This window comes from Maniola jurtina, chromosome 1 (genome assembly GCF_905333055.1).
Source record: "Maniola jurtina chromosome 1, ilManJurt1.1, whole genome shotgun sequence".
Classification (NCBI taxonomy): domain Eukaryota; kingdom Metazoa; phylum Arthropoda; class Insecta; order Lepidoptera; family Nymphalidae; genus Maniola; species Maniola jurtina.
The window spans coordinates 16150930-16172663 of record NC_060029.1 but is presented as its reverse complement, the minus strand read 5'-3'; the positions used below and the strand labels follow the sequence as shown (position 1 = coordinate 16172663).

General features: G+C 40.8%; 1 protein-coding gene across 1 annotated transcript; it reads left to right on the top strand.

Annotated features, from left to right (window-relative positions):
* Nucleotides 1–21049, top strand: LOC123864555 (enhancer of mRNA-decapping protein 4-like). The gene is made up of 24 exons (XM_045905110.1): nucleotides 1–172; nucleotides 1229–1440; nucleotides 2304–2416; nucleotides 3103–3212; nucleotides 3729–3874; nucleotides 4228–4421; nucleotides 5717–5829; nucleotides 6358–6552; nucleotides 7518–7633; nucleotides 8176–8282; nucleotides 9681–9813; nucleotides 10173–10288; nucleotides 10848–10936; nucleotides 11568–11647; nucleotides 12250–12365; nucleotides 12852–13020; nucleotides 13469–13732; nucleotides 14189–14312; nucleotides 15249–15429; nucleotides 15861–16026; nucleotides 16671–16836; nucleotides 17471–17579; nucleotides 18867–19090; nucleotides 19782–21049. Exons 1-24 carry the CDS (start codon nucleotides 108–110, stop codon nucleotides 19969–19971), a joined length of 3498 nt encoding a protein of 1165 aa, XP_045761066.1. The 5' UTR covers nucleotides 1–107; the 3' UTR covers nucleotides 19972–21049.
* Nucleotides 21050–21734: the final 685 nt, after the last annotated feature.

The window sequence follows — 21734 nt, the reverse complement described above, 5'->3', positions numbered from 1 at the left end:
TGTCTGTCGGCTTTACTGTCGCGTTTGCTGAATTTTAGTAATTTTATGAGGAACTACATTACAACTGTGGTGCTAAAGTGTTTTTTCATGATAAATGTATGTAATTGATGATTAGTTCAAAAATGCAACCCACTGCGATGCTTCCGAAACTATCGGAGACAACTCAAACAATGTGAGAAACTTTCAATTTATATTTCTGCATTCGATATGTCGATAGAAATACAGCTCTTAGCTTTAAAAAGTAATATAAAAGTAAATTTAATGATGATAATGCTTTAGATTCTTCAAACTATTGTGCTAATTGGATATAACCTTCAAACATTTTAAATTGGTGTTGGAAGTACTCTGTCAGCTATTATTTTTGTTTTAATAAACATAGTGAAGCAAATTAGTATTTTATTTACTTTTTCTACACTTCTTTCAATAGGTACTACCTTCTATACCAAGTATATTGTAGATTGTAGAGATAGATGGGTGGCAAATTCTGCATTGTATATATATAGGTTACTAATTGAAAAGTCAGTCTATGTACAATGGAAAAGACATACTATAATGTAGATTTTATTTATTTAAAAAAATGATTGCAATTAAGCCATGTAGCTTAAATGCAACAGTAGTTTTTGTCAAGAAATCTCAATATAGTTTTTAAATCTGTAAGGGTTTTATACAGTAGTATACCTACCTTATGACATGTCTGCTATAATTAGGCCCTATTTATTTCTCTCAAGTTTTCAAGTGGAAGCAATCATTTAGTTTCTATCGTGTTACAGTGTTAGTTTACACTGTTACTTTAAGGAAAACTACGTTTAATGCCAATGTTACTCTCTACTCTCAGTGTAATATATTTGCAGATCTAAGTGCTCATTCCCATCAGTTCAACCATCCAACTGATTAGTTCAACTGTTGAACTAGTGAGACTTTTTCCCCACTAGTTCAACTGCAGCTAAATTCTTTTAAGAGTTCAATTAGTGGGAATAAATAGTTAAACTCCGATAAGTGATGAGAATTTAAGGAAACTCATTAAATTAAATCAAAAAATTAAATTATGTGTAGGTACACACATACACGCCTATGCCCACTTGCATATGCATACGTACACACATGCACGCACACATACACACACACACAAACTCAAACAAACAATAACATTAGTGTGTAGTGTAATGTCATGTGATTTAAATAGAGAGTTAGGTAAGTAGATTTAAATGTAAATGGTTATTTATTACAGATCATTCTCGGAGGATGATGAAATATGCAGTGCAGAAGTGTATGCTTCCAACGTGGTTGTAACCTCCAACCCTGGCAACCACAACCATGGAAGCTCCAAGATGAAGCTGAAGACGCTGGTGGACTATCACTGGCAGTCCAGGTTCTATCCCGGGCAACTGCTGGCTGTTCACATGAGTGGAGAGTTTCTGGCTTATAGCATTATAGGTCTTTGTAAGTAAATAACAGTACTAAACCTACTTAATATCTAGTAATGCAAGCAGCCATCTAATAATTGAATAAACCCACCCAGCAGATCTGATGTGTGACGCTATGCAAAACAACGTCTTTATGCGTCAACAGTTATTACTGTTAGTAGTATAGAGTTCAGAAAGGTACAAGAAGGTCGATGTTGCATGATGTTGTGTGTGTGTGTGCAATCGTACAAAAACTGAATTTTTACTGTCATGCAGCTGTATAGTTTGGTAAATCAAATGTTTTGCAGCACATTGTAAGTGTGCTATAAGATTTTAGGAATATTTTAGACTAGCTGTGCCCGCGACTTCGTTCGCGTGGAATACTGATTTATATAGCCACGGACGCTCAGGCGCGAGGCGTGTAGTACGTACTCTGTAACGTACGTTAAAAATGTTCGCCGTGATTCTTTAAATTGACATAACTTTTTTATTTATGAACCGATTGACATGAAATAAACACTAAATGTTAAATGAAGCTTACTACAATATATTAGTGAAAACCGTATCTAAATCGAATAAGCCGTTTCTGATATTAGCGTGCACAAACACACAGACAAACAGACAAAAAAAAAATTCAATTTCGGGTTCGGCATCAATATAATAACAACCCCTGCTACTTTTTTTTATATATTTCCATTGTACAGACACCACTTTTCTACAATTTTATTATATGTATAGATGTGACAAAATGTTCTGTTATAATAAAGCTGTGTATATGAAGACATTACATGAAATTTTGTCATTTCATGTCATAAATACAACATCACATGACGTGTTAAGATGATGTAATATAATATTGTTAGGGAGGACGGGAAGTATAAAAGTTAAATTCTGTTGCAGCAATGGGTGCAAACTCGGGCACTTCAAAGACCCCCACCGGTATGGTGCGAGTGGTGTACCAACCTGAGTTAGGAGGGGAGCAACGGGCGCTCATAAAAGGCATGAAGGGAGAGGTGACTATGTCTAACTAATCTACATTAGAACAATACATTATACAATAAGTACAGTAGAACGCCGATTATCCGAATTAATTGGGACCGGGGTCGATTCGGATAATCGAAAATTCGGATAATCGGACATAGACTGGTAATAAAGAAAAACGAACTGTCACACATAGAATAAACTTTATTAAATTTAACAAACTCAATTCTACAATATGTAAGTAGTGCACTAGAGTTTCAACTTGTGACAACAAAACAAAACAAAACAAAAATTACATTACTTACGTACAGTGCTTGGTTTTAATTTTTTATATTACGCTTAGGACCGATTCGGATAATTGGCGATTCGGTGAATCGGCGTTCGGATAGTCGGCGTTCTACTGTATTAGAAGAGGTAAAAGTTTGTAAGTTTGTGGGTTACTTTGAACGAAGTAATATCTGGAACTACTGAACCGATTTTGAAAACTTTTTCACCAGTAGCAATACTGATGCCGCGACTTCGTACGCGTAGATATAGGTTTTTAAAAATCCTGTGGGAATTCACCGATTTTCCGGGATAAAATTGTGTCAAAGCAGGATATAATCGATCTCCATTCAAAATTTCAGCCAAATCCGTCCAATAGTTTTCGTGTGAATGAATAACAAACAACCATCCATACATACAAACTTTCATGTTTATAATATTATTTTTTCAACAGGTACAAGACCTCGCTTTTGCTCACATTGAAAACCAAGCAGTGCTGGCCTCCATCGATGAAATGGGGAATTTTTATATACACGAACTTGAAGGCGATGGTGTTAATTTCAAGTAAGACTTTCTTTGTTCTTTTTGGGTTGGTTTTTGCACTTAAATGTTCCTGTCTGTTGTGTGTGCATTGCTCCTGCCAGCTGAAGTCTTCACTCCAGCCATCCAAGCTGGCTCCAGAAGCCGAGTAGACCGCCCAGGTTGCCGAGTCTTCATTGAGTGAGTTGGAGATCACAAATGGCGCTTGCGTTGTCCTGCACTCTAACACCACGTGTGTCGGTGTTTGATCAACCTCCATGCAGACCCTGCACAGAGTGCTGTCAGTGACACCTATAACGAAAATATGTTAGTTTAGTCGGCTATGCCCTGTAATAGGTTAATACAGTCAACCGAATCTAACAATTGAACTATTGATCAGATAATTTTTATACAAATGGTTTTATGAAGATGCATCAATTTACAATTAATTGTTTGATTCATTAAAAAAATTTTTTTTGCAACAATCACCGATCGCTAAAGCACACTTGACTTAAAGCGACTATGGAGAGCACTCTTAACTTACCTTACTCATTGTTGTAGCGTGACGCCAGTGGCGGAAGTGCGGGAGGACACAGGTGTCGGTGGAAACACTCACCGCGTGGTGTGGTGCCCCTACATCCCAGACGAAGAGGACGCGCCCGATGATGACGTGGCGCGCCTGCTGCTCACCACGCACGCCAACCAAGGTGACCACTCACCACCAAACTTGCCTTACTCACTGTTGTAGTGTGACGCCAGTATGTTTTTTGACGCAAAAATTACTGAACGGAATTGACTGAAATTCGGAATGAAGATAGATTAACACATATTAAGCTACATCTTCTCTGGGCTGGTTTCCGAACTTAAACATTTTCATCTGTTGTGCGTACTTAGGCTACAGGATTGTTAGTGTTCCTACAGGATTTTGAAAAATTAAATCCACGCGGACAAAGTCATCAAAACATCAGCTAGTCAGTAGGTCAAAATGACACTTTTCCGAAATAACACGCTGTCACAAACAGGCGATATAGTATATTTGAACATGTTCTGGCGGTTGCAGCCCGCATGTGGAACATCCGCGCCATCATAGCAGCCTGCAAGAGCGGCGGCTGGGTGTCGGCCGCCGACGCGCTGAACATGGGCGCGGGCCGGGAAGCCGGCGCACACGATGGCGCGGTGCTGGACGCGGCCTTCTCTCCCGACGGCACTGCGCTGGCTACTGCTGCGGCCGATGGATACGTCATGTTCGCGCAGGTAATCATTCCAGGTCATACACACGCAGGTTATGGGCCCAGGTTTTTTTGTGACGATTTTCTTGTCAATATTCAATCAATAATGGAGAGGTTCATTCTGTGCTGCATTTTTGGTCAGCTTATCGCTTGGGTAATTAATCTTAGAGGGATACTTAAGCAGAACCTTTGCAGAGTGGAGCGCGGAAAGACCGAGCTTGATTGCATGCAATGCAAGTTGCAACATTGTTCTTCAAAAAAAAGATTTATGACGTCATTGAAGACATTTTTTGAGAATAGCATATGTACTGGAGTGTATTGAGTACAGTAATATAAATGGTTTATAACTAAATGAAATGAAATCATATGTAATTGCAATAAATACTAGTAAAAACTGCAAGTTTTTTTGGTGCTTGCATAGGTGATATCTCTTTTCTCCGGTGGTTTACAGCATTCTGCCCATAATAAAAATGGAAGTGTTTGATATTAGCTTTCATTTTATGGGCAAGTGGTTTTTATTGGATACTAGCTGACGCCCGCGACTTCGTCCGCGTGGATTTAGGTTTTTCGAAATCCCGTGGGAACTCTTTGGTTTCCCGGGATAAAAAGTAGCCTATGTGCTAATCCAGGATATTATCTATCTCCATTCCGAATTTCAGCCAAATCCGTCCAGTAGTTTTTGCGTGAAGGAGTAACAAACATACGCACACACACACACAACACACACACACACACACACACATACACACATACAAACTTTCGCCTTTAAAATATTAGTGTGATGCCAGCCAACTTGTCCCATCCTCTTTTGCAATAATATGATTGACTAGCTGATGCCCGCAGCTTCGCCCGCGTGGATTGGTCAGATCCCCTGCAGCATGAGGATTGAGGAGTTGGACTCCAAATTTTTTATGAAACAATGTCGCAAAGTTCCTCTATCGGTTAAAAAAGAAATGACGCAAATCGGTTCAGAAATCTCGGAGATTTCGGTGTACATAGGTAGAAAAACACAACTCTCTTTTTGAAAGTCGGTTAAAAAAGTAGCCTATGTTACGCCCTGGTCAATCCTCTACTTGCCTGTGAAAGTCCCGTCAAAATCGGTTCAGCCGTTCCAAAGATTAGCCTTTTCAAACAGACAGACAGACAGACAAACAGACAAAAATTTTAAAAACGTGTGATTCAGTTATGGTATCGTTCAAATAACCATATGAGCTTAATATGAGGTAGTTATTTCGAAATTACAGACAGACACTCCAATTTTATTTATTAGTATAGATGATTGATTGTCATCAACGTAGTGAAGTCCGTGACGTGTCGCAGGTGTACATGAACAACGAGAGCAGCCCGCGCTGCCTGCACAAGTGGCAGCCGCACGACGGCAAGCCGCTCAGCAGCCTGTTCTTCCTCGACAACCACAAGAACTACCTCACTGAGTAAGTGCCAACTGCCATTGGGGCCCTTTCACATTACTTGTGGCGCGGCGTCGCATCAAGTGTTTTTAGCCCCCGACCCAAAAAGAGGGTTGTTATAAGTTTGACGTGTGTATCTGTCCTAAACTAATGAAACGATTTTAATTTAGTTTTTTTTTTGTTTGAAAGGTGGCTTGATAGAGAGAGTTCTTAGCTGTAATCCAAGAAAATCAGTTCAACCGTTTGAAAGTTATCAGCTCTTTTCTAGTTATTACTGTAACCTTCACTTGTCGGGGGTGTTATAAATTTTTAATTTACACTTGTTAAGTATATATCTGAACAAATATCATTGAATTAGTCTTTAAACTCTTAAATTTTCAAAATTATTGTCAGACATTGGTGCCGGTTCTGTTGTCTTTCTCTAAACTAAATTTAGAGTATCTGCATCTTTTTCTATTTAATATTGCTAAAAAAGGACGGAATATGACTATTATATATTATTTGCTTTTGATAAAAAAGTTGTCAAACACGGGATTGATGGCATGGGCTCAGTTCCAGCGTCCAGTTCTGGAAGTTCGCGGTGACGGGCGCGGAGAACAACACATACATAAAGATCTGGTCGTGCAAGTCGTGGGCGTGCCTGCAGAGCTTCAGCTTCGCGCCCGCGCCCGGCGCCGCGCCCGCGCTGCTCAACGCCAGGCTCGACCCCAGCGCCAACTACCTGCTGCTGTCTGACTTCAACGCAAGGTGCAGTCTCAATTATTTCCAAGTGAAGCTTCTTGTCTGTTGTGTTGAAAATTATGACAGTGCATAGCCAATATAGTATATGTCCATAAAAACATAAACCTTTAAAAAAAAGTGACTGTCATAATGTAAATACAAGAAATAAATAAAAATAGACTTGTAATGCCCACTTCTAGGCTAAGTAAACTTAGTAATTCATTTATTGGAAACTAGCTGATGCCCGCGACTTCGTTCGCGTGGATGTAGGTTTTTTTAAAATTCTCGTGGGAACTCTTTGATTCTCCGGGATAAAAAGTAGCCTATGTGCTAATCTAGGGTATAATCTATCTCCATTATAAATTTCAGCCAAATCCATCCAGTAGTTTTTGCGTGAAGGAGTAACAAATACACACACACACACACACACACACATCCACACATACAAACTTTCTCCTTTATAATATTAGTGTGATTGTGTACGTTCTTACAATAAGCTCCCAGAATACACATTGGAGATGTCTCTCAACAAGTTCAAAGTTATTATTAAACGGAAACATATTGAAAAATCCTACTATAATGTTAAGGATTATTTAAATGATAAGAAAGCTCGGGAGTGGGTTAAATGATACCAACCGTAGCTTACATGAATAAAGATATCAGTATGGATTTATACAAAAAGTGGCCAAGTAACCACCCAAGTAACTCTAAATCTTAGAAAATTTTGGGATGGGGATTTTCCAATGACTCCATCTATACTAATATTATAAAGAGGAAACCTTTGTATTTTTGTATTTTTCTATGTTTGTATTGAATAGGCTCAAAAACTACTGGACCGATTTCAAAATTTCTTTTACCATTACTTAGAGGGATTCTTCCGAATCCGTATAGGCTATATTTTATCCCGGAAAATAGAAAAAATAAATGTCCACCCGTGCGAAGCCGGGGCGGGTCGCTAGTAATGTTATAAAGTAGAATGAGTTTGTTCCCAGGAGTCTTTACGTGCTGGAAATGGCACGCGACGGCGACGACTCGTTGGCGTACTGCAAGAGAATCTCCCAGTTCCTGCTGCGCTACCCAGTGCTGAGTTTTTGTATCGTGGATGCTGGTGAGTTTGTTCTGAGCTTTGACTTTTGTTACTACCAAGCTGCTGTGCGGTTTGCCGAGATGTAACTGGCTTAGTCAAAGTCAAAATCATTTATTCAAAGTAGGTACAATTTTAGTCCTTTTGATGGTCGAAACTGTTAAATTTTATTTTTTTTGTACGATATAGTGGTGATAATTAATTACGTAACTTAAAACTAAAGCTACGAGGGTTCCAAACGCGCCCAAGTCTTATTCCCGCGACTTCGCTCGCGTGGATTTAGGTTTTCAAAAATCTCGTGGGAAATCTTTGATTTTCTTACTTTTCTTTCTTCTTACTTTTCTTTCTTCTTACTTTACCGTTTTTGACTAAAAAATCTTGAATCTCAAGCAAAATTCATTCACCTGGCCTGCCTCCTCGTGGTGAGGTACAGTTAGACGAAAAGGGTGACACGCACAAGTCACGTTGTTTCCGTCATCTGTGTAAACAGCACTATTTAAGGTTCCACCCGCCAGCGGGTTATCGCTTCGATGAAGCGGGCTCTTAATTGAAGTATTTGTGTGTAGAGGAGCAGCAGACGAAGTGCGAGTCCCGCTGCAACGACCCCTTCCATACAAACGGCTCGGGCGGCGACGCGGTCGACTCGCCCATAGACTACGAGTTGCACCATCATGTAAGTTACAAATTCACGTCATCATGATCAACCCAGCGCCAGCTCACTACTGAGTACGGGTCTCTTCTTTAAATGAGAAGGTTTTGGCTGTAGTCTACCACGCTGGCCGAGTGCCGATTGGCAGACTTCACACACCTTTGGCGAGTCCCGCTGCAACGACCCCTTCCATACAAACGGCTCGGGCGGCGACGCGGTCGACTCGCCCATAGACTATGAGTTGCACCATCGTGTAAGTTACAATTTCACATCATCATGATCAACCCATCGCCAGCTCAGTACTGAGTACGGGTCTCTTCTTTAAATGAGAAGGTTTTGGCTGTAGTCTACCACGCTGGCCGAGTGCAGATTGGCAGACTTCACACACCTTTGAGAATATTATGGAGAACTGTCAGGCATGTTGTTTTCCTAGACGACAATAAAAAGCAATGATGAGGTCTGGGTCGCGTGCCTGCCTTAGCAATTCATACGAAAAGCATTGAGTAAAAAAATCCTGAAAAGGTTTTGAAATGACTTGATACAGCATAAAATATGATGCTCCTGTAGCGGTTGCCACATTCGCAAGAGGATGTCGCTTCTAAACTCAATCAATCAACAACGCTCGAAACACGAACCCTAGCCTGATAACTCACGACCTACGCCTAGATGGCAGCACGGGTAGCTTAATTGGAATACAAGGAGAAACACGCAACTTTCAATCGCATTGACAGAGCGTTTACCAAATTGCACTATATGTATATAAAAGTTTCAACGCATAACCGTCGGCCCAGCTGGCGCTACCGAGCACAACACCGCTCGGTTGGGAAATTTCCCTATTGCTACGGTCGAGCACGCAGCCACAGCTCCCGTACACTCCCATTGTTACTTTATTTCATCTTCTACTTCTGCTTTAGGGCTATGCAAGTTCTTGTATACACTGTATCACTTCGACCGTCTCCGATCCCTTGTGATCGCCTCCACTTATACATATTGCTTCATTAAAACCTGTGGCGGCCAGACACAGCAGCTTTTCTGACTGAATTTGAAGTAGCATTCTCTGGGTATACGATGCTACCTTTATGCATTACACACCATTGTAATGGTAAATACACTGTGATTTGAAAACTTTTGTACCATCTATTGTAAAAGGTGTATTGCAATGAATAAATTATGATTATGATTACTTTGGACGGATCATCAATCAAAGTCAAAGTCAAAATCATTTATTCAAAGTAGGTACAATTGTACTCCTTTTGATGGTCAAAAATTGTTAAAGTACGATATAGTGGTGATATATAACTTAAATTACGTAACTTAAAACTAAAGCTACCAGGGTTCCAAACGCGCCCAAGTCTGAGAAGAGCCCACAACAAACTCAGCCAGGTAATCAATACATCAATTCAATAATTTGCTTGGCACCAGGACGACAACGGGCCGCTGCACTGCGGAACGCGGGTTCACATAAAGCTGTATATCGTCCACCCCAAGACCTTGCAACTCGCCCAGCTTGTGTACGAGCCGCCCGCGCCCGCCGACCGCATGTTGCCCCTGAACGGTATGTTTCTTATACAGTACTAGAGGATGCCCTCGACTTCGTCCGCGTGGATGGAGGTTTTTATAGATCCCGTGGGAACTCTTTGATTTTCCAGGATAAAAAGTTGTCCCGTAATCAAGCTGTTTTTTTTTTTCTTCTTTAAATCTGGCTTTACTCTGATTAGCCAATGTCAAGTTTGTGATATTTTCAAGTTATTGAATTTATACAAGTATGGACTCCGTCTGCGCCGGCGCCCGCCGACATACGCGCGGCGCCCCTTTAGAGCTCTTCCTAGTCAGTTCCACCACCAAAAAACACCAACTAACACAAAAACCAGCCACTCTTAACAAATTCTTATCAAATCTTTCTGTACTGGTCAGATCTAGAAGAGCTGACGCTAGAGGACGGCGACGCGGACGAGTCTGCGGGTTTGCTGCCGTCCTCCATCATACAGCAGCAGACGCAGCAGCTCAAGAACCTGCTCATGAGGACACAGGTCACAAGTTTTCACTTTTAAAAAAACATCGTTTGAGAATGTTGTACAGAAGCAGGCGTTATTTTGCGGAAGTCCATGATATACAAACGTACGTCGAGTGGTTTGTCTGGTTTAGCAGATTATAGCAAACTAAGCTTTTGGTTCTGTAGCGGTTGCCACATTCGCAAGAAGATGTCGCTTCTAAAACTCAATCAATCAACAACGCTCGAAACACGAACCCCAGCCTGATAACTCACGACCTACGCCTAGATGGCAGCACGGGTAGCTTAATTGGAATACAAGGAGAAAACACGCAACTTTCAATCGCATTGACAGAGCGTTTACCAAATTGCACTATATATAGAAGTTTTGACGCACAACCGTCGGCCCAGCTGGCGCTACCGAGCACAACACCGCTCGGTTGGGAAATTTCCCTATTGCTACGGTCGAGCACACAGCCACAGCTCCCGTACAGTTCCTTGTATATCGTTTAAGAAAACATTACCACCAAAGTTTTAACTACTAGTATGGTCACGAAGCCATACTGACGCCCACTTAACCAGTTTATCGTAACTTGCAGACCCAGCCCGGCAGTCTGATGGGCCCGCGGCCGGAGTCGCCGTCGTCGCTGCCGCCGCCGCTCAACCTCATGACCCCCGATGCTTTCAGGTACTGAATCTACTTCTTCCTGCGTCGTTCCCTCAATTTTGAGGATCGTGGCTCCCCTTAGATGCAGTCTTTGCTATGATGTTCCTCCATTGCTTCCTATTTCTGGCCACGTGCATAGCATAGAAGATAGATGTGTGGACCGCTTCTTTTAGTTGGTCTGACCAACGTCTCGGGCTACGTCCGCGGGGTCTCTTTCCTTCGATCTTACCAGTGACCATGAGTTTTTCAACAAATTCTGGTGTGGATGTGACCGAAGTACTCGAAACCATGTTGCAACATCTTAGCTAGAAATGCATTTTGATTCAATATAGGGTGTAATATTCATAATAAGGGTCAAAATTGACAGAAGTACGGACACAGATGTTAGTTGGAACATGTTACTATGAAGCGTCGCATCTACGGGAACATTTAAATATAGCTGGATAAAACTCAAAAAAAAAAAACTCAAATAGTCTAATTGATTCAAAATAGGTACTCCTTTTGAAGGTCAGAATTATTAGATTTGTACAATGATATATTTGTGATGATTAATTACGTAAACTTAAAACTAAAGCTACGAGGGTTCCAAACGCGCCCAGGTCTGAGAACAAACTCACTCGGGTATTTTATAAAAGAGTTGCCATTATTCCAGTTCGCCGGGCAAGCGCGAAGACGACGACCCGCCTCTGTCCGCTACGCCCGACATCTCCAACAAGTCCATTCTATCCGGAGGTAAGATTGTGCAACGTGTCCATGACTGACGGAATGACTTAATGGCCGCCATTGTAACGTCTTAGCTGGAAATAATATATTATATTTTATTTATTTATTAAAAAAAAATATTTACATAGATTGTAATAATTGTGACGGAATCATAAACTCCCTAACTCGAGTTTTCCCTACGTCAGTGATATTTTGATTCGATATATTATTTTCAATAAATTTTGTGCTAGGTACTAAAACTAAGCTGAATTTAAGTTGTTATTTAACCCCGGTCAAGTGCGAGTCATATTTGTACACGAAGGGTTCCGTTCCATCGTACAAGGTAGAACACTTTTCAATTTTTCTTTGTGATGGGACCACAAATTCACGGTTTTCAGATTTTTCACTATACTTGTGCTATAAGACATTGTTTCTTGCCGAATTTCATTATTCTAGGTCAACGAGAAGTACCCTATGGGTTTTGATTCCCTTGACGGGTCTTAACTGAGAAGACAGACAGACAGACAATGAAATGTTTCTATAAGGGTTTCTTTTTTTTCTGGAGATACGGAACCCTAAAAATCTGCTCCACTCAGTAGGTATGCGTTGGCCCTAAGTGTTACTATTTTCAGGTGTAAATGAGGAAGTCCCCCTGGGCGAGGTGAACAAAGCATCCGGTGGCTCCAGTCCGAGTCGCGAAGTGCAAGAGATCATGGGACACAACGACCAACCCTTCTTCACGGATATGGTGAGACTCTGATTTAATGACATAGTGCATGATGTTATTATTACGACTTCGTCCGCGTGGATTTAGACCCCCTCTTTGATTTTGGAGAACTCATTGATTTTCTGGGATAAAAAGATGTTTCCTTTGCTTTCTTTCTTTTTAATCCCGTGAGAACTCTTTGATTTTCTGGGATAAAAAGATGTATTGTTTCGCTTTTGCTTTGCTTTTTTTTAAAATCCCGTGAGACTTTGATTTTCTGGGATAAAAAGATGTTTTGTTTCACAATTAAAGCAGGTGATATTAATTAATTGCTCAAAACACATAATATAACTCCGAAAAGTTAGAGGTGCAGGGATCGAACCCCAGGGCCCTTACGAGGCTAACGTCAACTCTTAACCCACTCGTCTTAACACTTATCTCATATGAGTACTAGGCTGTCCGTACTGTGTTTATTTTTGCATTCATTCTTTCATTTATTCAATACGACCACTTCCTTATGGCTGTCAGGAAGAAGACGAGGAAGCCACCAAACAGAACTCCAGCCAAGAAACAGAACCGGCGTCGGAGGCCGTGGCGCCGGTCACTGATGACCTGGTGCCCACCGGACAACTGTTCAACGCAGATCTGTTCACATCTCCCGACAAACCGCCGCCTCCCGCCAAACTCACGCATGCAAGTTAGTATACAAATATCTCATTTTTTCCATACCTCAAGAGGCAAAAAAGGACCCTTATGGGTTCACTTAGTTGTGTCTGTCTTTTTGTCTGTCAATTCAGGGGATTCAAAACCCATAGGACACTTTCCGTTGACCTAGAATTTATGTTTGGCAGATAGCAATCTCTTATAGCACAAGTAAAGGAAAAAAACTGAAAACCGTGAATTCACATCCCAAAAAAATTAAAGATTTGTGTTCCTGACCAAATAATTCTGGTCTGGTAGGAGGCTACGGCTGTGGCTAGTTACCATCCTACCAGAAAAGCTGTGCTGCTAAGCGGTTAAGCGTTACGTTACGATGCCGTGTAGAAACCTGTAAAGGGTATAGTTACCTTACATACATTCTCTTTATTCTTAGGTTGGTGTCCTTTTTTCATTTTATCAAGTTTTCATAACTCCATCTCTTTCAGACAGCGATACGTCTTGGCCTCAAATCTCGCTCGCTCAGATCACAGAAGCGAACCAGCGCAAAGCGTCAAGCGAAAAGTCAAGCACACAATCGCTTAGCGCGCCGCTTTTACCGCTCGTCGCCCCAAGCGCGCCGCCCGTGAGCGACGTAAGCGTGATCGAGCGATACGTTGTAGATGAGGACACGAAAAATCGCTTACAGTCGCTGGAAGAGGACACGAAAAATCGCCTACAGTCGCTTGAAGAGAAGCTGGATAATCTGACTGGTAAGTAATTTAGCTCTTGAAGTGTTGATAGCTGTGGCAGTGTTTCCTACTTCATAAGATCAAACATAGATGTCGCTGTATCAGTTTATATCTCACTATGATGATTAGTTTTTTTAATCCTAGTCCATTGTGTGGCTCAACGTGTTGAGAAGCTAAAGTGGCAATGGGCAGGCTACCTAGTTCGAAAAACCGATAGACGTTGGGGTCCCAAGGTAGGAATAGCGACCACGTACCGGAAAGCGCAGCGTTGGAAGACCCCTCTACTAGAGCGGACGATATCAAACGAGTCGCAGGGAGCCGCTGGATTCAGGCGGCGTAAGACCGTGGTGTGTGGAAGTCCCTACAAGAAACATATCTCCAGCAGTGGACGTCTATCAGTTGATAATGATTACGATTGTGTGGCTATCACCTGCTTTTAGTATGGATATAGAATAATCCTATTCCATTGTTTTCCAGAGATGATGTCGGTGCAGTCCCGCACGATAATGTCTCTGCGCAGTGAGACGCACGCGCCGCGAGCACTGTTGGAGGAATCGCTACAGCACACCGCCGCTACCATTGACACTGCACTAAATGCTGGGTAAGCATTTTGTTATATGTAAGGTGTTAGAATATCCGTAACATCCCGGCAAGCTGAAGCTAGGACCTATGTATCTACCAAAAAATTAATGAGCCTGGTAGCGTGATAGCCGTGGGAGATAATGAGGACTTAAAGAACTTGGTTAAAACTTCTACAGATACCCTCAGATCTTCTGAAGGACCACAGGTTTAGGGAAATACAGGTTTTGCAAACTTAATTCAGGCCTCCAGTACATTTTGTAAAAAGACCTATGTTAAAAACAAATAAATCATTTCAAATTTCTACATACCTAAGTACGATGTTGGATCTAAAAAGCTAAAATTTAAGTAACAATAGTCTCTATTTATCCCGAATTGGCTTTCCAAATCAGTGGTAGATTCCTTTGACAACTCAAAAGCATGTGTAAAAGTGGATTTGTAGCAAAAATCTTTCCATTCTATTGTATTTAAACATCTTCGTATCATCTTTGTATTCAAACAATTCTGTGGTATAACAAACCAGCTTTTTATTTGTTTTTAGGGTTCCGTACCTTAAAAGGAAAAACGAAACCCTTATAGGATCACTTTGTTGTCTGTCTGTCTGTCTGTCTGTCTGTCCGTCGTGTCTGTCAAGAAACCTATAGGGTACTTCCCGTTGACCTAGAATCATGGAATTTGGCAGGTAGGTAGGTCTTATAGCACAAGTACAGGAATAAATCCGAAAACCGCGAATTTGTGGTTACATCATTTAAAAAAAAGTGTGTTTCAATTTTCAAAGTAAGATAACTATACCAAGGTATCATATGAAAGGGCTTTCTTTACCTGTACATTCTAAAACAGATTTTCATTTATTTTTATGCATAATAGTTTTTGAGTTGACGTGCAAAATGTTGGAAAAATACCCGAGTACGGAACCCTCATACGTGAGTCTGACTCACACTTGGCCGGTTTTTGTCAGATGGGAGCGTATAGCGCGAGTGGGTGAATCCGCCAGCGCTGCAGCAGCCACGGCGGCTGGAGCCGGCGCCGCGAGGGCGCTAGAGCCGCTCGCGCATGCCTTGCAACACGAGTTGGCCGCCAAGCTCTCCGCCACTGACAGGCTGCTGCGGGACAACATCGACAAACTAGCCAACAGCAAGGTACAACATACATACATACATACACTGCTAAAATCATTACCCTTCCTTTTGGCTTTGCCGCAGTCGGGTAAAAAACAAAACAAACAACAAACAAATTATAAACGCCTCATTAGTAATGATTGGAATTTCTCTAGTTCGTTCTTGCATTGTTTACAACATGAAAAGAAGCAAAACATATTTTATTCATGTACAGTACAAAAAAGACACTCTATAGAAAAATTACAAAAATACTTATATTTAACATTTGTATTCAAGAAATGTAAATATCTACATTAACCTCAATTTAGCATTTTATACTCATGAGTCTCAAGGTAAGATGAATCGAAAAAACTACAAATTAAAGGCGGCATGAAATTTTTTTACTGAACTTTCTTTCCCGTATTGAACCTGGCTTGATGTGCGTATTGATTCGTGAACTTACCTATTCACAGACAATAATGGAGCGCCTCAGCACGGCCATAGCGACATCACTATCGGGAATGGTGCGAGACTCTTTCCGAGAAGCATTATTAGATAGCATCGTTCCAGTAATGGAAAAGGCGCACGCGCAGTTATTCAGACAGATCAACCACGCATTTCAAAACGGTACCAAGGAATGTGAGTAAAAAAAAGTTGTATTTGTAATGGTTCATCTCATTATGGCCGTAGCGACATCTCTATCAGTAGTAAAATCATACAAAAGTCATTGTACGAGAGCGTCGTCCCATTCGCGGAGAAGGCGCATTCGCAGATATTCTGACAGATTGACCACTCCTTCCAGCATGGGACCTAAGAGTAGGAATGTGAATTTACTAGTTAAAAATATGTATTTTTAATTGAGCGTCTCAGTGTGGCTGTAGTGTATTCTTGTTAGAGTATGGTGCGAGAGTCTCTGAGAAGCATTTTTCAAAAACGTCGTGCCGGTACGAAGAAGATGCACGCGCAGTTCAGAGTTCAGATAGATCAATCACGCTTTCCAGAATGGGACGAAAGAGTAAAAGATTATTTATTTTTCATTTATGGAGGATCTGAATATAGCTGTAGCGACATCAATATTGTAAATGCGAAATTGTCTAAGAGTTATTCGTGAGTGAGTTGGTGCGAGTAAAAAATTTATTTACTTGTGCGTCAGTATGGCCGTAGCGGATTTCTGTTCAAGATAGAAGACGACGCGAGTCGTTCCGCAAGATACCATTAGAGAGTATAGTATCATATCTGTGATTTGGCTCTAGAATACACCAAATATTGTTTTTTTTTTTCAGTCACAGCTAACACGGAAGCGGCGGCGCGAGCGGCCGCGGATAGAGGTGGCGCGGCGGCCGCAGCGTCTTTACGCACTGCACTGGAGAGGCACGCGGAAGCTTTAGCACAAGCTACGCCACTACAACCGCAGCTGTTTGCGGTGCAGATCAAAGAGGTTGTGCATGGGTGAGTCTTATACCCGTATACACAATCACTACTATGAGGTCTCACAGTGCGCTCGAACGCACAGTATAGGTCCCACCAATCAGATGACTGCTGTGTCACGTCAATTTACAATGGTCTAATTGGTGGAACCTACACTATGCGTTTGAGTGCTCTGTGAGACATAGTAATGATTGTGAATACGGCCCTTATAATCGCTATCTTTGCAGCAATCCAAAAAAAACCTAAAAAGATAATATTATAGACTCATAATATTATGCTTCTTAATAGGGTCTTGGATTTTTTAGTCATAAAATGATATGATGTTTTTTATAGCGGTAGTTTATGGGGCGCTAGAATTAATTATTAAAGACAATAATTCAAAATAATTTGATTTTTTGTTTCAAACGTCATGCTATAAATACTACATAAACTACCTCTATACACAACATGTGCTGTTACTTTCATTTTATTACTACAGGCCAAGACCCTGTTCCATATTTTTCTTGTTTGAATATAGTCAAAAATATTATTTTTTTAATGTATTGTTTTACCAACCCAGGTTAAGGGAGGGTTTGAGGATTCTAAAATACTGGCAAAAGTTCATTTGGTTCAAAATCTTTCTATATCTTTTGACAAATTCATTAATTTGAACCAGAGTGTTGGAGAAAGAGGTGACATGGTGGCGCGAGCAGACCCGCAGCGCGGTGGCGGCGTCGCGCGCGCACTCGCCCGCCGGCAACGCGGCCTCCGTGGCCGATAGACAGGTCAGTCCTAATCATAATAGAACTTGACAGCCACAAACACATCCAATAACTATTTTAAACTAGATGATGCCCGCGAATTCGTCTGCGTGAATTTAGGTTGTTTTAAAAATCCCGTGGGAACCATTTGATTATCTGGGACAAAAGTAGCCTATGTCGATTTTCGGGACGCAAGCTACCTTTATACCAAATTTCATATAAATCGGTTAAATGCCCGTGCCTTTAAAAATCCTGTGAGAACTGTTTGATTTACCGGGATAAAAAGTAGCCTATGTCCATCACCGGGATGTAAGCTAACTCTGTACCAAATTTCATCAAAATCGGTTAAATTATTTGCTACAGACAGACACACTTTTGCATTATAATTTTAGTATGGATTAGGTAAAAGTACTTTTGATCATAGCTTCCCAAATCTCGAAGTAACTCTTCCAGTTTCGATTAATTTTGAAATTCTCATTGTAACAATAATTTTCAGAGACGGAGTGCAAGAAATTGTGTTCAGGAGTCCTTACCTTTCCTTTTGAAAGTATAAACTCACTACTATGATGATTTTAAATACACACCTTGTAGCTAAACACATCCTCTAATCATATTATAATAAATAGTTACATTATTTCGTGATTGAAAATCAGAGTTAGCCAAACGGGTAATTCATTATTTCGTGATAGAAAATCAGAGTTAGCCAAATAATTATTTCATTATTTTGTAATTGGAAATCAGAGTTGGCCAAATAAGTCATTCGAAAATCAGAGGTAGCTAAATAAATAATTCATTATTTCTTGCTTGAAAATCAGAGTAAGCCAAATAAGTAATTCATTATTTCGATATCGAAAATCCGAGTTGGTTAAATAAATAATTTATTATTTCATGATTGAAAATCAGAGTTAGCCAAATAATTAATTCATTATTTCATGATTGAAAATTTCAGAGTTAGCCAAATAAGTGATCACGTGGTGATTGAAAATCAGAGTTAGCCGAATAAGTATTTTTTTTTTTTACTTTTTTACTTACAGAGCTGGGCGCGTTTGGAAACCTCATAGCTTTAGTTTTAAGTTTACGTAATTAATTATCACCACTAATATCATCTTACAAATCTAACAGTTCAGATGATCAAAAGGTGTACAATAGTACGAATAAATGATTTTATTTATTTATTTTATTTATAAAATTAAAATCTACAGCGAAATTATAACAATAAGATTCTTAAATGCTAATTAAGTACATAAATATGGCTAATTACAGATTTTCTCGAAAAGAATAATAATAATAATAATTTTTGATTTGATTTAGATGCAAGTGAGCCAGATCCAGTCCCTCATGATGAGCGGAGACGTGAACGGGGCCTTCCAGCTGGCGCTGTCTGCCTCCGACCTGACGCTGGTGGTGGCGGCGTGCCGCGCGGCCGACCCGGCGCGCGTGTTCGGGCCGCCGTGCCGCCTCAAGCAGCACGTGCTGCTGTCGCTCGTGCAGCAACTAGCGGCCGACATGGCCAAGGACACGCACCTTAAACACAGGTTTGCTTAAAACAGTGGCGGTGGATAGCGGTGTGTAGTTTGTTGTGCGCTCTTCTCAGACTTGGACGCGTTTGGAACCCTCATATTACTGTTATAAGTGACGTAATTAATTATCACCACTATATTTTAACAATTTCGACCATCAAAAGGAGTACAAATTGTACCTACTTTGAATAAATGATTTTGACTTTGACAAAAAAATTGCCTATGCCATAATAGGGTATTTTAAGTGCCAAAATAATCCACAAAAATTATATTCGATCCGTAAGTTCAATAAAAACGCATTTGTGTTTCAAATTTTCCCACAAAAACGCTATCCGCCATTTTGTTTATCTTCATGAGCTGTTATGACGTCTCGAGGATTCATATAATGACATGATTAACCACAAATTTTTCGAATAGAATTTTGAATGTTTTTGAAATCATGTATGGCCTCTTGACTTTTAATGCTCAAGTATTAGAGGCGCCGGGATAACCTAACCCTTAGGTATGACTGGTAATGTGTAGCACAGCTTAAAAAAAAAATTTTTTTTCTTTCTTTCTGATTCGTTGATGACTCAAAATGGTTAACGCCCACTGAGATTTTTGCCTCTATCATTTTGACTAACACATATGTTTATGTAACAGAACGAACGCTATACTAACTTCGTTCCCCGTATAGAGTATAATATCCCCTGGTATCTCTCGGCAGGTATTTAGAAGAAGCGATAATGAACCTGGACACCAGCAACCCCGTGACCCGCGAGCACCTCCCCGGCGTCGTCCGCGAGCTGCAGAAGCAGATCATGGGCTTCCTCAGCTCCAGCCCCGGCCACGCGCTCAGCCGCCAGTTCCGCATGCTGCTCATGGCCACCGAGGCGCTGGTCAAGAGCACGGCCTGACCGCTGCCCTGCTGCCGCTGCGTGTGTGTGCGGAGCCATGTGCACGCGCATGTGTGACTGTGATAATATACTGTTATGTGACTCACGTGATACAAAACGCCCTGCTGCCTCTGTGTGTGTGCGCGGAGCCATGTACAGTCAAAGGCCGTATGTCGTTTAGCACCTTAATCATATTCGTGTGGCACGGTTATGCTTAGGTGTATGTGGCGTGTTTATAGAAAAAGGTCATAAGTGCGACAGGTTTTTGTTGCAATAGTTTCGCGGAATTGCTACTCGAATTCTGAGGCCGACCGTACATGCTCATGTGTGACTGTGATAATGTTATGTGACTTAGCGATACACAATGAGGGTGATTTGGTGAATAATACTTGATTTAAGGTATATGTGCCCACAGTCCACACTCTCACTCACACTGTCAAACACTGCCTAACTAATAAACACAGTAACCTAAATCCCTAAAAAACAGTGATGGTCCAGTGGTTGAGATGTCATCCTAGTTAGGAGGTCTTGGGTTCTATCCTGAGTATGCACCTCGACATTGTGGGTCAGATCGTGGGCTTCACCTCCAGCGCTGGACGCGCGCACACCGTTGTTTCACCGTTATCTTATTAGGCCCTATGTATTACTATAAAATTATTTGACGTAGGTACATGTACCTATACTCTCCGTCACACTGATTAACTGCTGTAAAGACACTAAGGCTGAGATCTATAGAGAGCACTTTAACTTTGCTAAGACTTAAGACACCGTTAAAACGAGACAGCGTTACACCGTTGGCATATATCTGTCTCGTTTTACTGAAACTTAAGTCTAAGTAAAGTCAAAGTGCGTTCTATAGATTTCAACCTAAGAGCTAGCCCGCACAGCGAATAAAAATCGCGCGGTTTTTTTCCGCTATTCTGTAACATTTGCAATCATATAGAGATGCCCGCACTGCAATTTAAAATTCGCGCGGAACAAATAATACAGTACAACCAAATTAATAGTGCGCATAGAAATCTTCCTCACTGTTCGGCAACGGTCGTATGATACACATGATATTGACTCCTATTTGTTTATAACAAGGTGCAAAATGCAAGTGCATTGTTTAGGGCTCTTACGATTCAATGATTCGGAATACGACAATTAGCGAAGATCTGCATGCGCATTATTAATTTGGTTGTACTGTACTTTCCTTATAATTATTGTTATTGGTATTAAATTCGCGCGAATATTTTGTGCAGTATGGAGTTGTACAGCGTTCACCGCATTCGCAATACGGGCAGGTAAAATTCCGTACGCGGATAAATCTATCGCGAGAATAAAATCACTGTGCAGGCTAGGCCTTAGAGGTTCAAAGTGAATTTTTTCATCAGCAGTAACATACTTCTGGACTGATGGCCACTGAGGCACTGAGTGAGTGTTATAATGTGACAAAGAGATATGCTGTAAAGTATAAACTGACAAAGTGATCTACTAAGACAATATCAAATAAGTGCTAAGTGACATTTGAACTAAATGATTATTATTAGGAGTAACTGTTATAGTTTATACATGGTGAAACTTTAATGGCTTTAAAGCTGTGGCTAAGCGAATCGCCTTAATGAGTGCTATCCATTTCAACCATGCAGATTGACCATAATCTTAAAATTAAAAAAAATTGAATCGAGAAATTGTTGTTTGGAAAAATTCGCGAACCAGTAGTAGTAGTTAGTACCCCGCCGCGTCGCTCTGTCTCAGAACTCGATCACTACTAATGTTTATCACAGATTCGAGTTTGTGTC